Below are 15,115 nucleotides of genomic sequence, written 5' to 3'. Positions count from 1 at the left end.
TATCCGCAACTGAGGCCTCCTTCACACAAGCAATACCAAAAAGAATCGGGAAAGCTATCCTGAGGGCTGTGTCTCCACACCACCAATCATGCCAAAAGCTAACCCTAGTCTCATCCCCCACTACAAATCTCGTCAAGCCTTTGAAAGTATCCCACCCTTTCCTAATATTCTTCCATAGCCCCACCCCAAATGCTCTTCCAGGCTCAACAGAACACCACCCTCCCCATAAGCTTCCATACTTCGAATCTACCACCATTCTCCACCAAGCATCTCTCTCCGTCCCATATCGCCATAACCATTTCCCTAAAAGAGCGCGATTGAACACCAATAAATTCCTAATTCCCAACCCTCCTTCCTTGATCGGAGTGCAAACCTGCGACCACTTCACCAAGTGGTACTTAAACTCCTCACCTATCCCACCCCATAAGAAATTGCATTGAAGCTTCTCAATGCGCTTAGCAACACTCACCGGAATAGGGAATAAAGACAAGTAATAAGTGGGCAGGTTAGCGAGAGTGCTCTTGATAAGGGTGACCCTACCCCCCTTCGACAAATACACCCTTTTCCAACTGGCCAACCGATGTTCGATCTTCTCGATAACTCAATCCCAAATCTGCTTGGTCTTATAAGAGCCTCCCAACGGGAGACCAAGATACTTCACTGGCAAAGTAACGGCCTCACACCCTAAAATACCAGCTAACAACTCCACTTGCTCCACATTCCCCACCGGAATTAGCATCGACTTAGCCAAATTAACCTTCAAACCGGATGCAGCTTCAAACAACAAAAACACACTCCGCAAATAGCGTAACTGGACAGGCCTAGCATTGCAAAAAATCAAGGTGTCATCGGCAAATAAAAGATGAGAGACAATAGTATTGCCGACTTTGAAGCCTTCTACCAACCCCCCCTGAACCGCCGCAGAAATCATCCTACTCAAAGCCTCCATCACAAAAACAAACAACAAATGAGAGAGGGGATCCCCTTGTCTCAAACCCCTGGAGCTGCTAAAAAATCATTTAGGAGACCCATTTACCAGAATCGAAAACCGCACTAAGGATATGCAATGTTGAATCCAAGAACACCATAATCCTCCAAAACCACACCTCCTTAACAAGTACATCAAAAAACCCCAGTTCACATGATCATAAGCTTTTTCCAAATCCATTTTGCACATAACCCCTGGCTCCCCAGATCTTAGCCTACTACTAAGGCATTCATTAGCAATTAAGATGGGATCTAGAATCTGCCTACCTTTGATAAAAGCAAGAGTGGCTACTCTAGCCACTCAAAATTCACATTTTCCTATCTTAGCTACTAATTTTTCAATACAAACTCCAGCAGATCATCTATTTCACTCTCTACTTTATTTAAAAAATTATTTTTTAATAATTTGTTTATTACTTTTTAACCCCATATTTTTCTTGCCTCTCTCTCTTTCTCGTCTCTCTCACCATACCAGCTGAAGAAACTCTAGAAACCCAAAATTCTCACAAACGAAAGCCAGAGGCAACAAATCAACTACCATCAACTAGACCAACAACATCCCTGCAAAATTTCACACATTCAACTCTCGTCTCTCTCTCTCTCCTCCCTCTCTCTCTCTCTCTCAGCAAAACCATCAACAAATGGAAATCAAATCTTCCCCTCTTTCTCTCTTCTCTCTTGGCAAAACCAAACCGACAAATCAGCACCTGGAAATCAGATTGGACCACAAAATGGGGGATCAAAATTAGATTAGACCATCTCTTGTCTCTCTTGGAGTGATGGGTTGGAGATATGGGCTACAAAACCAAGCCTTCATCTCTCTTGAACTCCATTTTCATGTTTATGGTGAATGGTACCCATGGCTTGGTGGAGGTGCGGTTTTGATGATGAGGTTGATGTGGTTTTGAGCGGGTACTCATCGCTCAGGCCTCACCGGCGTCGTCCACTCCAGTGAAGCTCAAAAATGGAGAGAACGAACAAGCGTTGAGGGAGAGAGAGAGAGAGAGAGAGAGAGAGGAAGAAAGAAGGAAAGACAATAATAAAAAAAGAGTAGAAGGTGCTACAATAAACTTTCAAATATGAAAGTTTACTGTAGGGAAAAATTTCATTTTACAATGTCTGCTGAAGCAAGAAAATAGAACATAATAGTTAAATTTAGCTCTCTCTTGTATACTCCCTGTGTACTAGGGTTGCGCCCCTTTGCGCCTTGATAATATATCTTTACTTATCAAAAAAAAAAATAATAGTTAAATTTAGCTAAAAAGCTAATTTACAAACTTTGCTGAAGATGCTCTTAGATTCAAGCAGTTCTCTTAAAACATTGAGCCTAGGGTTTATTTTTTCTTTTTCACATTCAATTCACTATTTTAACAATAAACAGCCATCCGCTTCTAATGAAGATTCAATTGTTTGAAGTGAAGAGCTATTATTGTTCTCTGATAAGTAATCGAATATCATTAAAAACGTAAAGCACCCCAAGTAAACAGGAAATATACTAGAGAAAACATCTAACTAGAAGCAAAAAGAATAAGAAAATCATGATAACGTTTTACTAAAGGATATATACAAAGTACAAAAGAATACGCACTGAATCTCCTCCAAATTCCTCTTATGGTCCTCAAAACTTTTGTCACTCCTTTCTTTCTATAGACACTATAAAAGGCACGAAGACACCATCTTCCACACAGCTACACTTTGAAACTTGTTAGCAGTCCACCGACAAGCATACAAGTCAACTAGGGCTCCGACCAAGCAAAGAAGGCCAACCTCAACCCCAAGGGGTTGGCCCAAGTGGTGGAGGCCTTGGTCTTAAGGCTTGCTCCCATCAAGGTCCAAGGTTCAACGCCTTATGGGTGCAATCTCTTGGAGCCACACTCCCCGGTGAAAAACCAGCGATTTAACCAGTTCCGTGTAAGAAAACTTTCAAGGGTGCAGTGCACGAGACCGAAGTTTACTCTGCAGGGGTGGGTCCGAAAGACCCTGCCTTGGAGAGGTTCCCTGACACCAAAAAAAAAAAAAAAAAGAGGGCCACCCTCAAATAAACGTTAGTTAGCCAAATAGTCTTCCATGGAAAACGAAAGCCATCATTACTACCCATGACACTATAGAAAGATTTACCAGCAAACAACCATCTTTTGGAGAGGACCCACCACAACTTGTCTTCTTCACCTTCCCGTCTAACTCTAACTTAGTACAACGCCCTGAGGAACGGGGCAAAGACATCCATGAGATCCATCTCCCAATCATGAGTTGCTCTAGCAAAGTTCACGTTCCATTGATTGGATCCACCAAAATCTCCAAAAAAAAGCTGCAACAGATGCATCCTTTGTGTACGCAATACCAAATAAATTTGGAAAAAATCCTTAAGGGCCCTATCCCCACACCAAAAGTCATGCTAGAACCTAACCTTAGATCCATCTCTCACCTTAAATCTGGTATGTCTAGAGAACTGCCCCCAGCCCGTCCTAATATTCTTCTATAACCCTACCCATATGCCCCAATAGTCTCATTATAGCTCCAACCACCCTACGGACCTCCAAATTTAGAATCCACCATCACTTTCCACCAAGCTTCTCTCTCTAGCCCATAGTGCCAAAGTCATTTCCTTAGGAGAGCACAATTGAACATCACCAAGTTCCACACCCCTAACCCTCCTTCAAGGATTGGCAAACAAACCTTAGCCCAGCTTACCATGTGATATTTGAACTCTTCGCCTAGTCCACCCCATAAGAAATCACATTGAAGCTTCTCAATACAATAAGCAACACCCACACGGAAAGGAAAGAGGTATATAAAGTAAGTAGGTAATTTGGAAAGTGTACTCTTGATGAGGATAACCCTTTCATCCTTTGATAGGTACATTATTTTCCAACTAGCCAAACGATACTTTATCTTCTCAATAACACCGTCCCAAATATGTTTGGCCTTATAAGAGGCCCCCAATGGTAGGCCAAGATACTTCAAAAGCAAAGAAGACAACCCACAACCCAAAATGCCAGCCAACCCATCCACATTATCAACATTTCCCACATGAACCAATTCCAATTTAGCCAAGTTTATCTTCAAGCCCGAAACAACTTCAAAACATAATAATAAGCACCGTAGATGATGTAGATGAAGAGTTATTACTATTCCTTACAGTTTGGAGAGTCTTCGCTTTTTCCTTGGAAGACCGTTTGAAAGGTGAAGGCACCACCTCGTATTGCTTTCACTTGGAAGGCAACTTTAGGTAAAATCCTTACGCTTGATAACCTTGGGAGGAAGGCTCTTACCCTTGTCAATTGGTGTTGTCTTTGCAAGAAGAGCGAGGAGACCGTAAACCACCTTCTCATCCATTGTTAGTTTACTAACAAGATATGGCACTTGGTTCTCATTTTATTTGAAGTCTTGTGGATTATGCCTAGCAATATTATAGAGCTCCTTCAATATGGGAAGACGCAAGGTCGGAGACAATCAAAGAGACCATATAGAAAGTGATCACTACTTTACTAATGTGGAGCATTTGGAGAGAAAGAATCGATGTCTTTTTTAGGACCGTGAGTCTAATGTGCTACAATTAAAATCCTCTTTCTTCAGTTCCCTTTTAGATTAGGCTATAAATTTTGTTCCTAATTTCTCTTCCGCTAATCTTGTAGATCTTGTTAACTTTTTAGATTTTCGACCCCAATAGGGTGGTTGCTTCTCTTGTATACTTTTCATGTACGTGAGCTTTTCTTTAAGTATTCTTCTAATACATTATTATTCATAATATATATATATATATATATATATATATATATATATATATAATAATTCAAGAAGTTATCAAAAACCTAAGTTAGTGCATAATTTCAAAAGATCCTATATCAAATAGATATTAGACACTATTCAGAAATGAGAAAACTAGAAGTGATCTGGAAAGCCCCAAATTTTCTGCCTCATTAGATAGTAATTTGAAGATAAGATTTATTTTAGAAGAGATAATTATTTATGAGGAAATTATATGAATATTATAAGATTGAATATTGATTTCAGATTATTAAATCGTAAGCTTTAATTTTACTAAAGATGATTTCAAGATTTATTATTTTTGGTGATTCAAGGAATTTGATGATTTAATTAGAGAGACAGGTTATTAAGGGTATTTAATTATATCAGAAGAACATTCAATATTGAGGATTAATATGATGATTAGATTTGATCTTATTAATTATTTATATGGTGAGTGGCTGGCCCATGCACGTTGATGCCTACTAGTAATGAGTGACTATTTATATAGTTAATTATAGTTAGTGGCAAAAATCATATTTTTCCAGCATACCAACCCACCCCACTACTTCTTCGTTTCCCTTTCCCACCACTCATGCCTTCCCACTCACTTTCCTTCCACAGCACTTATTTCCCTACTTCATTTCATGTGCATCGCCCAACTCACTCTCCCATTCATTTCTACTTTTAAATTGTTTATTTCTTATTTCTTCCCTCTCTCTCTCACTCACTCCCTCTCACACGGCATTATTCTATTTGTTTGTCTTTTATTCTCTCAGTCCCTCTTTTCCTCTCGCATATTCTCAGCAGCTATTAACTATTAAAATAGAAAGAACATTAGAGTAAGGAAGAGAGAGAATAAGAGTATTATTAATGGGGAGAACGTGAGATTGACGGGGAGATTGAGAAAGAGGCAGGGTGTGAGAGAGAGGGCTAGTAGAGATAAATCAGAGAAGAGCAAGACAATCAGAGAACTAGAGAAAGCTGGGTGAGAAAGAACCAAAGAGAGAAAGGGAGACAGACTGAGAGTGAGAAACAGAGTTCAAGAAAAAGAAAAAGAGAGTTACTGATTGAAGAGAATAAGAGGTATAGAGAGAGACTTGTATAGTAAGGAAGAGAGCAGAAAGTGAAAGGGAGAAACTGAGAGATGGGATGCACAGACAGTAAAGATGAGAGAAAGATTTGGTAGACTATGGTTTTTACATATTAATATTAGTAGGTTCATATGAGGTAAAGTTACTCCCTTGTATTTATGATTAATTGGTTAATTTCTGTTGGAGTTTACGTTAAGTTGTTATTAACTCTGTAATGGTTAAACAGAATGGTAGATTTGTCAAGATGATTACATTGCAGTTTAAAGACTGCTCTTAGCCGCAGTCTAGAGGAAAGGGGATATGATCATATTTATGATTTCTTGCAAATGTAAATGTTATATTTTCTTATAATGATTACAATGTTAGCCTTTCTTGGTGGCCCCTTTTAACGTATCCAAAATGATATGATTTTTGTATGAAAATGACATTTTATAAAAATGTTATAAGTATGTTATGTTATTTAATAACATAAAATGAATGGAAAGGAAGGAAAAGAAATGAATGAAAAGGAAAGGAAAGAATGAAAGAATGATGAATGGAAGAAAGAATAAGGAATGGAAATGAATGAATGAATGCATGAATGTTTTAAGATACTTAATGGCCTTATGATGACAGAGCAATGGTACCAAAGCTAAAGGGGCGGAGGCAGCCATCTTATATGGTCCGCTGGGAATGGCTCACTTGAATGCACCATAGTTTATCCAATGATGACCATATCCTTGACGCGGGGACACATGTGGCCACATGCTGGACCCGGGATCCTAGTGATCGCCAACCCTTGCATACAGGGCATAAATGTGTCTTGGCCACAATGATATTGAACTAATAGTTAATGTTGTATGAATGATGTTATGCTATTATTGTTTGATGAAAACGTCTTCTCTAGTGTTCATTAAATAGATACTGATGATGTATTTTTGGAACTAAATAACATTTTCCAATTTTACTTAAGTTGATGTGTCTACTTACTGAGCATTCGACTCACCCTTTTATATATTTTTGATGATTTCTAAAAACAACCCAGATGAAGTCATGGATGATGCTACAGGCCAAGGAAACTAGAGACAAAAGCTACTCCTTGAAGAGGAAAAGAGCAAAGTTTAAGTTTTATTAGATGTGTTGTAATTATGGTCTTATGGAACTTTGATATTATGGACAATGTTGTTTATAGAATAATTATGACCCCGAGAAATGTGTAATATCACCTTACTTCAGGAAGGGGGTGTTACATGATCGGCCTTATAGAGGTACAATGACGAATCGGTGAAGGAAAGACTATATTTATATGATTGCGGAAAGATTTGAAGCTTTGGAAGCCAAGTTTTAAGACTTGCAGGCCGGTACTCTTAACAAAAATGAAAATTCAGTTAACAATCTCAATAATGGCTCCAAGGATAAAGCGGGATTTCGAGAGGAGAATGCTGAATGACATAGAAATGATCCAACCCCATTTCCTAGGGTTAATACTAGAGCCACATATTCTTTTGAAATACCACAAGCTACTTTTTGGACATGGTGCATGTGCTGGTGCAGCAAAATCAATACGAGAGACATGATTCTTTTTTTTTTTTTGATAAGTAATGATGCATTAAAGAGCGCAGAGGGGCGCAACCCAAGTACACAGGAAATATACAAGAGAGCAACTAAGTAGAAATAGGAGAGACATGATTCTTATGATGTGACCGGATATCTAATAAAGAAAGTTCATCTAGAAGTACTAGATTTTGCTGGAAAAATTGATTACCAAGTCTATTTAGATTGGCTTGCTTCTTGGGATGGGTACTTTATGTGGTATGACATGTCGGATGAGAAGAGGGAAAATTTTGATATCATGAAACTTGCTGGACAAGCTCAGATTTGTTGGAGAGGTGTGGGGAATGATTGTCGACATACTGAACAGCCTCCAATTGTTATTTGGGATTATATGAAAAAATAAAACAGAAGTACCAGCCCTATGACTATGAAGATCTCTTTCATTGATTAACCAATCTTAGACAAGGGAACATGTCGGCAGTTTAGCATATGAACAAATTTGAAGAGCTAAAGATCTGATGTAGAAGAATTTTTAAGACCCACAATGGGTAAACATCGAACTTTACTGGTGATGAGGCATTTCAAATGGCTTTAAAGATTGAGAGGAATTTGAAGCAGTCCCGTGCTACAAGGTTTTCTTCACCACCCAAGAGACACAAGAACCAAAAAATGCAAAACTTCACGTTCTTTTTTTTTTTGTATAAGTTCACATTCTTCTTATTTACAATGTTATTCTTATATACCATAAAGAGCAAAACTCATCCATCCAAACCACAATCAAAGAAAAACCTATATAAACAAAAAGAGCCAACAGAATATATAAAGGAAAACTTTCTTACTTTGCAATTTCTTGATGGTCCTTGCCAAACTTCTCGGCCGCAAACCTCACATAACCCCGGCCATAATGACTCTCAAAATAATCAAATTCCAACTTATTCGCCCGCAAGAAATTTGCATTGTTAAAGTACCCTTCCCTGTACAAATGACTCACAAACACTTCCATATCTGGCAAGAGCTCTTTAAAAACCTCTGGCTCTTCCCTCCTCCTCTCCTCGCACCCTTCCTTGCAAGCCTCTTGATTCGTAAACGTAGCATGTAAACTCTTGCCCTTACTTTTCTTCAATCCCTTATTTTCCACGCTCTCTTCCGGCTCTTCCCCCCTCTCATCGCACCCTTCCTCGCAACCCTCTTGGTTTGTAAACGCTCCATATAAACCCTTACCCTTACTTTCCTTCAATCCCTTCTCTTCCACAATCTCTTCCGGCTCTTCCCCCCTCTCCTCACACCCTTCCTTGCAACCATCTTGATTCATAAACACTGCATATAAACCCTTACCCTTACTTTTCTTCAATCCCTTATTTCCCACTCTTGAATTCGCTTTCAGCCGTCTCACCTCGCTCTCCAATTCCCTCAACCTGCTCTTCAATGCACTGTTTTCTCCTTCGCTTTCGCTGCTTTCAGCATTTTCGCATAAACTCACACTCACAGCTTCTTTGAACATAACATCCAATGGCTTCTTGTTTGCTTGCTTCCCATTCCCCTTTTCAGGTTTGATTGGGTCCTCGATTTGGATTGAAGCTGTTTGGGTGCCGTAAAAGAGTGACGAAAGTGGAAGAGAATTGTGTGAAAAGCAAGAATTGGTGATGTGAGAACGGTGGAGAGGGTTTTGGGGTTTAAAGAGGGTGTGGAAGTGGTGGGAAATGAAGGTTTTGAAGTGAGACATGTGTAAAGGGCATGTAGGTGTGTTTGGCAATTGAGGGGTTTGGAAGTTTTAGAGCATTGGTGGGGCGGTTGAAGAGGAAGCCTACTCCCTCTTCTTGTTGTTCTCCCTCTCCTTCCAAGTCGGCAGCCTACTCCCCGGCGTCATCTTCCTCCTCTTGTATTCACTGCAACTGCTTTCGCAACAGATCAAGGATGTTAACTCTAAGCTCAGATTGAGTGGGAATTAGATCAAAACCATCTCAACTAATGATTTTCAGCACTGAGATATATAGCAAGATTCAGAGAATAAACACCAATTGTAAATAAACAAACAAATCCAAACCCAAATCAAAACAAAAACCAAAGCAAACCCATTTAGGCAATTAAATCAGAAATAAATAAAAATCTAATCTTCATATATAAACATGTATACATACCTCCTTCAACTTGGTGGGAATCGCACGGTGGTGTGACACGGGTGGCGTTCGGCGGAGATGGTGGGCGGAACTGGCTGGTGGTTGGTGGCGTCGTTCAGTGGGTGTCGCCTAGAGAGAGAAGCGTGGGAAAATTTTAGGTAAATGGGGGGAGGTGAAATGGGTGGAGGTGGGTGTCCGAGCTGGTGCCGTGGTGGGAGGGTGTCGCTGGTGCGTTCGGTGCCGGCGATGGGCGGAGACGGAAGGTGTGAGTTGTGGCGGGCGGAAGGTGAGAGAGAAAGAGTAGCGTGTGGGGAGAGAAGCACCGGATGGTGGGTGCCGTCACTGTTGGTGGTGAGCGGAGGCACTGGTTGGTGGTCGGCGTCAGTGCTTGGTGGTGGCGGCAAGGGCAGCGTTTTGTGGGGGGTGGGGGGGAGAGAGAAAGAGGGAAAGTGAAAAATGAAATGAAAACATGCGTGAAATCCTTAACTAGCTTTGAAATTTTTTTATCAGTAAATTCATTTACCCCTTTCAAACTACCACTTCAACAACAATTTACCTCTAAATTATTAATTGCGATAATTTACCCTCCAAACTACCAAAACAATAATAATGTACCCCTAATTTTAAAAAAAAATAACAAAATTACCCTTACTAAAATAAAAATACTAAATTTTTTTTTTTTTCAAATTTTAAGGGTATTTTTGTCTTATTGAAAATTCGATAGGGGTAATTTCATCATTTTTTAAAAATTGAAGATACATTGTCATTATTTTGGTAGTTTGGAGGGTAAATTGTCGTAATTGATAATTTGCGTGGTAGATTGTCATTTGAGTGGTAGTTTGAAGGGGTTAACTGGACTTTACACTTTTTTTTCTTTTTTTTTTTTAAGTTGGTAACCCTAGTCTGTTAACCAACACACATAAGCAACGTGCGGATGGTGCTTGTAACAAGCCAGGGATAAGCGTTAGCCACATCTGCGCTATTACCCCAAAATGACTAGTCAATTTGGAGCTTCCCTAGAATTCATTATAAAGCCCAGTTTCACCTAGTAATTAGGCAATGTGGGACTTAGCACCCATGACTATTTTTATAAACCACACACTCTATGTGGGCTTCTTCTCATCTTCCCAATATGGGACCGCTCTTAAATTCTTGATGTCCACGTCATGCAGTGCTTTAATACCACATAGCCTGACGTTACTAGGTGGCTCTGATACCACTTGTAACAACCCAAGGATAAGCGTTAGCCACATCTGCGCTATTACCCCAAAATGACTAGTCAATTTGGAGCTTCCCTAGAATTCATTATAAAGCTCAGTTTCACCTAGTAATTAGGCAATGTGGGACTTAGCACCCATGACTATTTTTATAAACCACACACTCTATGTGGGCTTCTTCTCATCTTCCCAATGTGAGACCGGGGTATTACAGTGCTTCTCTATAGCATGTTCACACAAGGGAAGGGACATGAGGATTTAAACTAGTGACCACCGCTTCATAAGACATAGTCTACAGCCGATTGAGCTACCCCTCAGAGACTCTACTAGATAGACTTTAAAATGCCCTCAAATTCAATTAAGTTTAATTAGAAAAAATATATATATTCAATTAAGTTTGGTTAATTTACTAACATGAGATTTCATTAAAAAAAAAAAAAAAAAAAAAAAAATTGTTAGATTTAATACTTTTTTTTCTTACAATTTATTAACACTTATTCTTATATGATTAAAATGTATTAAAAACTCAAATGTCTAAAATTCAATTGATAATGATGATATTCCAAAAGGCAATTCGAGATATAATTTATATGAGTAATTATCTTTTCCCCATAAACTACGATCCTTTGTCAATATTTTCATGAACTACCAATCTTAGTGTTTGACCCTATCAGATTATCATTTTCTTCCCAAAACCTCATTCCGTCAGTTAACCTCGTTAAACCAAACGGAATATTCTCTTTTAAACTTTTAAATCTCATTAAAAGACAAAAATACCTCCCAAATAAAAAATTAAAACAAAAAATATAAATATATTTGTTTTAAATTATAAATTAAATTATAAGTGTTTTTCAATTTTAACATATTTATATTTTTTTTGAAACTGGGACTGATACATTAATAATATATATTTTTAAATTTTTTTTAAAAAAATTTAATGGTATTATATATAATTTTTGTATATAAAGTTAGGATATTTTGGTCATTTCAAGTTTTTTAACCTGGTTGACAGACGGAAGGGGGGTTTGGGGAAAAAATGGTAGTCTGATAGGGTCGGACAGTAAGGTTGACAGTTCATGGGGGATACTGACATGGCATCGTAGTTTATGGAGAAAAAGATAATTACCCCTAATTTATACAAATGAAAACAAACATGGGGTCATTAATATGGGTAGAATTCATGAATGCTTATTGATTATTCCAAGACCCACCTAGAGTCTCTTTGGTTTCAATGTTGTTGGAAGGCTCTCATTATTGTTGAATTCACCCTATGCTACATGGGTAATTGGGTATACTTTCTTAACTGCAACCGTAATTGTCTTAGGTGATTATTACTTTTTAGTAATTGCGTCTGTACCATTAAACAGGGACAGAACAAGAAATTCTTATTGAGGGGAACCAAAGCATAAAGACAATAACTTTGTAACATAGAGTTCACAATAGTATTGAAGCTTCTCTTCTTTGTGTATTATTTGTTTCCTCAGTTGTTTGATGTTTCTTAGTTGTAAAAAATAAAACAAATTTCTTTTTAATTAATTTCTTTTAATTGTTTCTTAAGAACAAAAAACTACTACAATTAATATTTCCATTCCATTAGATATAGGGTAGTATGCAATCAATTAACTTAAAACCCCGTTTGATTGTTTTGGTTTATTTTAAGTTTTTTTTTTTTTTTTTTTGGTTGTTTTGGTTCCTTAACTTACGTATGTTTTTTTAAGTACCTTAACTTACATGCGTTGATACCATATGATAATGTATTTCACATTGTGGAATCATCAATTGACTTAAGACCCCATTTGGTGTCCATAGAAAACGTATTTAAATTAAAATTGGGTGTAAATTGTAAAAGCTTATGCATTATCGGAACTACCTCAATATGTTTATGGGTGATTATAAAATTTCAGCATGTAAAATTCATTAACACTTCATATCAATAGATAGAATTCCCCAAGGCTATTAAGTTTTTCATGTTCAAACAAAGAACTAAGACAAAAGAAAATTGGATTTTTATACATTGTTGAATTGCTAAAAGGGCTAATATTGGGTCTTTTTATGAGTTTTTAAATGAAAACGGGAATATACAAGAAGTATCAAAAAAGCCAAATTTATTAACTAAGACTTTCAAATTCTTGTTTGATTATTCTCTCAAAACTGTAGAGCAAGTTTAATTTTTTTCAAAAGAATAACATAAAACTAACATCAACACAAATTCATATTTATGTCCCAGTCCCGGCCCTATTGAGAGGATCGGGACACTTGTTTATCCCATTTCCTACTGTTTGTTTGTATCTTTGCCCTGTAGTTTTCATTTTTGGTCTATTGTTGAAGAGCTAAACCCTATTTTGGTTTTTTGTTGGTTAGAATTCTCTATTCTCTTCATTTCGGATCAAGAGTGATAAGGATCCCCCAACCCTTTCCCGAATTCAATTTAAAAAAAAAAAACAAAACAAATTCATATTTATTTACATTGGATTAGTTGGAGTATCTATTTAGAGAAGGATTAAATAATTTAGTTTTTCATGATCCATTATAAGACATAATTAATCAAATTTATATGATGAACCATATGTTTATTATTTGTCAAACTTCAGATTATTACTGTTTGATCCAAGTATTCTTCATCATTTTTAACTTTAAATCTCAAAAATTATGGATCCATAGAATATATAAAGGAAAACTTTCTTACTTTGCAGTTTCTTGATAGTCCTTGCCAAACTTCTCGGCCGCAAACCTCATATAACCCCGACCATAATGACTCTCAAAATAATCAAATTCCAACTTATTTGCCCTCAAGAAATTCGCATCGTTAAAGTACCCTTCCATGTACAAATGACTCGCAAACACTTCCATATCCGGCAAGAACTCTTTAAAAACCTTTGGCTCTTCCCTCCTCCTCTCCTCGCACCATTCCTTGCAAGCCTCTTGATTTGTAAACGTTGCATGTAAACTCTTACCCTTACTTTTCATCAATCCCTTATTTTCCACGCTCTCTTCCAGCTCTTCCCCCCTCTCCTCGCACCCTTCCTCGGAACCCTTTGGGTTAGTAAACGCTGCATATAAACCCTTACCCTTACTTTTCTTCAATCGCTTATCTTCCACACTCTCTTCCGGCTCTTCCCCCCTCTCCTCGTACCCTTCCTTGCAACCCTCTTGATTCATAAAGACTGCATATAAACCCTTATCCTTACTTTTCTTCAATCCCTTATTTCCCACTCTTGAATTCGCTTTCAGCCGTCTCACCTCTCTCTCCAATTCCCGCAACCTGCTCTTCAATGCACTGTTTTCTCCTTTGCTTTCACTGCTTTCAGCATTTTCGCATAAACTCACACTCACAGCTTCTTTGAACATAACATCCAATGGCTTCTTGTTTGCTTGCTTCCCATTCCCGTTTTCAGGCTCGATTGGGTCCTCCATTTGGATTGAAGATGTTTGGGTGCTGTAAAAGAGAGACAAAAGTGGAAGAGATTTGCATGAAAAGTAGGAATTGGTTATGTGAGAACAGTGGAGAGGGTTTTAAGGTTTAAGGAGGGTGTGAAAGTGGTGGGAAATGAAGGTTTTGAAGTGAGACATGTGTAAAGGGCATGTGGGTGTGTTTGGCAATTGAGGGGTTTGGAGGTTTTAGTCTTTTAGAGCATTGGTGAGGTGGTTAAAGAGGAAGCCTACTCTCTCTTCTTGTTGTTCTCCCTCTCCTTCCAAGTCGGCAGCCTACTCCCCGACGTCATCTTCCTCCTCTTGTATTCACTGCAACTACTTTCGCAACAGATCAAGGATGTTAACTCTAAGTTTAGATTGAGTGGGAATTAGATAAAAACCATATTGACTAATGAATTTCAGCACTAAGATATATAGCAAGATTCAGAGAACGAATCAGAAGACTGGTTGAGTGATCTGATCCGATCTATGCGAGGAGACGATGGAGCTAACAGTGTTGGGGTCGAAGTGTGGACTCGCCGAAAAACCGCCTGCAAAATCAAAAGTCGTCTCAGAGAAACCCAGGAAAAGGCGTGTAAAATGATGATGGTATCTTGCTCCGATACCATGTTATTATTATAGTTTGTACAAAAGAGATGCTTAGAATGTATTGTGGTCCTTTCAATATTTTATATATTAGAAAAAAGTACAATAATGATAGAAATACTATTTCTTAGTACCATTTCTATTATAGACAAAAGATAATCTCATAAAAGAAGAGAGATGGAGACTAGCATTGTTGACCATGTTGTCCAAAAGAAGCTTGGAAATATGAAGGTAAAACAAAAAGGCATCAACTTGAATGGGAATGCCACCACAATTCAAGTTCTAATCAAATAATCTTTACAAGGAACAACCCCACTGTGATTTTTTTCATCCCCGAAAAACTCAATGATGTGTGTGTGTGTTTTTTTTTTTTTTTTTCATATGTAAAAATGTGCAAAACTCA

General features: G+C 37.9%; 2 protein-coding genes across 5 annotated transcripts in view; both read right to left on the bottom strand.

The window, feature by feature from the left end:
• The window catches only part of LOC132173691 (uncharacterized), a 20,745-nt gene extending 10,839 nt beyond the window's left edge, over positions 1–9,906 (bottom strand). For all 4 annotated transcript variants that reach the window (XM_059585262.1, XM_059585259.1, XM_059585260.1 and 1 more), the window contains exons 1-2: positions 9,500–9,906; positions 8,201–9,253 (exon numbers count right to left, since the gene is read on the bottom strand). In XM_059585262.1, the coding sequence (XP_059441245.1) occupies positions 8,201–9,084 (884 nt within the window). In that variant the 5' untranslated portion in view covers positions 9,085–9,253; positions 9,500–9,906. The remainder of the gene's footprint in view (positions 1–8,200; positions 9,254–9,499) is intronic.
• Positions 9,907–13,377: 3,471 nt separating this feature from the next.
• Positions 13,378–14,109, bottom strand: LOC132174433 (uncharacterized). The gene has a single exon (XM_059586092.1). It carries the CDS (start codon positions 14,107–14,109, stop codon positions 13,378–13,380), a length of 732 nt encoding a protein of 243 aa, XP_059442075.1.
• Between the last annotated feature and the right edge of the window lie 1,006 nt (positions 14,110–15,115).

The sequence above is a fragment of the Corylus avellana genome, chromosome ca3 (genome assembly GCF_901000735.1).
Source record: "Corylus avellana chromosome ca3, CavTom2PMs-1.0".
NCBI classification, from domain to species: Eukaryota; Viridiplantae; Streptophyta; class Magnoliopsida; order Fagales; family Betulaceae; genus Corylus; species Corylus avellana.
This window is presented reverse-complemented; position numbering and strand designations above follow the sequence as displayed.